The sequence below is a fragment of the Cryptotermes secundus genome, unplaced genomic scaffold (assembly GCF_002891405.2).
Source record: "Cryptotermes secundus unplaced genomic scaffold, Csec_1.0 scaffold8038, whole genome shotgun sequence".
Classification (NCBI taxonomy): domain Eukaryota; kingdom Metazoa; phylum Arthropoda; class Insecta; order Blattodea; family Kalotermitidae; genus Cryptotermes; species Cryptotermes secundus.
This window is the reverse complement of record NW_019739700.1, coordinates 2540-5350: the sequence shown is the minus strand read 5'-3', so window position 1 is coordinate 5350 and position 2811 is coordinate 2540. Positions and strand designations below refer to the sequence as shown.

General features: G+C 41.0%; 1 protein-coding gene across 1 annotated transcript; it reads left to right on the top strand.

Moving 5' to 3' along the window:
- The first annotated feature begins 698 nt into the window (after positions 1 to 698).
- Positions 699 to 1751, top strand: LOC111871996 (general transcription factor II-I repeat domain-containing protein 2B). Its single transcript, XM_023865445.1, has one exon. The coding sequence runs from the start codon at positions 699 to 701 to the stop codon at positions 1749 to 1751; it is 1053 nt and encodes a 350-aa protein (XP_023721213.1).
- Positions 1752 to 2811: the final 1060 nt, after the last annotated feature.

Sequence of the window (2811 nt, the reverse complement as noted above, 5' to 3'; positions counted from 1 at the left end):
GACTTGGAAGTACTTTTTCACAGCTTTTAAGGATAAACCACTGTGTCTTATCTGCAATGAAACCACAGCAGTCTACAAAGAATACAACATTTCCCGGCACTTCATCTCTAAGCATAAGAATGCTAATTATGGAGCCATGACCGAAGATGAAAGGAAACAAAAAAGAAGACCTACATAAAAAACTGTCAGGTGAGCAAAGTATTATTAAGAAAGTAAATAGTTCTCAGAAAGCAGCTACACATGCAGGTTATGTTGTAGCATACAATATTGCTAAAAGTAACAAAGCTCTCTCTGATGGGGAGTTTGTTAAACACTGCATGCTCAAAGTTTGTGATATTTTATGTCCTGACAAGACAAAGGATTTTGAAACTGTAAGCTTATCTCGAAAAACAGTGACTTCTAGAATCGAAGTCATAGATAAAAACATATTATCACAGTTGGAATCAAGGATTGGTCAATTTAAATTCTGCTCCATTACTATGGATGAAAGCACTGATATAAATGATACTGCACAGTTGCTATTATTTATAAGAGGTGTTGACGAAAACTTCTCTATTACAGAGGAATTAGCATGCATGCGGTCGTTAAAGGGAACTACAACAGGGTCAGATATTTTTCATGAATTTCTGGAAGGCCTTTCAACTTTGAAAGTACCTATAACTAGCATATGCAGTATTACGACAGATGGAGCACAAAGTATGACAGGGACAAAATCTGGATTTGTTGGGATCTTTAATCAAGAATATCCCGAGAACAATGTTGTATTTCTGCATTGCGTCATACATCAAGACGCCCTGTGTAAATCTGCCTTGGATATGAAACCTGTGCTTGATGTCGTTGTGAAGCTTGTTAATGCCATTCGATCTCGAGGGCTTACTCACAGACAATTTCGAGAGTTTCTTGACTCCATGCAATCTGAATACTCTGATTTACTGTACTACTCGAAAGTAAGGTGGCTTAGAGCGGGACGCGTCTTCGAGCGAGTTTGGCAGCTGAAAGACGAAATAGTGTCATTCTTCCAAGAGAAACAGTGGTCTGTAGAATGTGAAATGCTGGAAGATACTGCATGGCTTTCGGACTTTGCATTTTTCACAGATCTTCTCTGCCACCTGAACAAGTTGAATGTCAAGATGCAAGGAAAAAATCAATTTATTGATGATATCTGGGGCCATATCAGAAGTTTTAAACTACAACTTGTTCTGTTTGCAGATCAGCTAGCTAAGAATGACTTGTCTCACTTCCCGAGGTTAAATTCAATAGCCCCAGTGATGAAGGACAAGCTTAGGAGCTACGAGGATAGCCTGAGAAGACTCCGTGGTGAATTTGAACGAAGATTTCAAGACTTCAGTGCCATTGAAAAAGACTTGGATGTTTTCAGTATGCCTTTTAATGTAGACTGTGAAACAGTGAAACCGGACTTGCAACTTGAATTAATTGAGTTGCAATGTAACACTCAACTCAAACAGTTGTTTCTCAATGTCCCAAAATTAGAGTTCTACAAGTCCTTGTCGAAATCCAGTTTCCCAAATCTGATATCTCATGCCCAGAAAGTCACTGCTATGTTTGCTTCATCCTATATATGTGAACAGGTGTTTTCTACAATGAAACTTCGAAAGAGTTGTATTAGAAACAGACTGACAGATGAGCATTTAACTTCACTTCTGAGAATCAGTGCATCCCAGTTCGAACCAGATTATGAGAAAATTTTGGAAATGCAGTCACAGTTTCATTCATCACATTCTCCTTCATAATCTTTCAATCATTAATAGGGCTTAGTATTACAAGAATTTTGTAAAATCTACCATTATTGTTTTTAATAAATTATATTGGCCTGCCTAAAGTTTTTTCTTTGGTCCCCTCCTAAAAACTTTGCCCATCACTGGTCTAGAGAATGTGGGAGCCTCGACGTCTAGTAACCCTATGGGCCTTCACGGCCTCTTGCAGGGATAGCTTTACCTTTAGCTCATACTTCCACGGGTTTCACACTGCATGAACTGATGTTTGGTAGGAAACCCAATATACCTGGCATGATCCAAATGGAAGACCTGGGCGTGCAAGTATACGTATTACAGGGTGAATCGTATAGAACCGGCCCGATGAATTTGCTAATAATTCCGCAGTTGATGCATATAACCGCTCACAACTACGACATAATCCGTGGGCCGTGCGAATGATGAATGGTGTGCGCATGATCCGGCAAGTGACAGCCCTTATGCTGCAAGGTCAAGGACCTTCAGGGACAATCCCGAAACGTGTCTGCAGTGTGCAGGCTACAGTCATGGAGTACACTGTTGAACAGCGAGTATTTCTCGTGCGCACGTACTGGGTGACAGGTTCGATTGCGAACACACAGTTGGAATTCAGGAGGAAGTTTGGAGTTCGCAAGAAGCCAGCGAAATCGACTATACAGTCCTTGGCTCAGAAATTGGAAAGGGCAGGGACACTTTTAAGTGAACGTGGTAAAAACCGCCCAGAAGAAACGATTGCAATTGTGCGGGACAGGTTATTGCAGTATCCCAAGAAATCATTACGACGTCTAAGCCAGGACACCGGGTATTCTTATTCAACGTGTCAACGGGCTGCAAAGAAAGCGAATCTTCGTCCCTACAAGATCACCAGTGTTCAGGAATTGGGTGATGTTGATAAAGATAAACGGGTACGGTACTGTTTATGGTTTCGGGAATTCGTGCAAGATAACCCCAGAATTCTGGATATCACTAGGTTTAGTGATGAAGCATGGTTCCACCTATCAGGATATGTAAACGCACAAAATTCCAGGATCTGGGCGTCTGAAAACCCACATGAGATTGC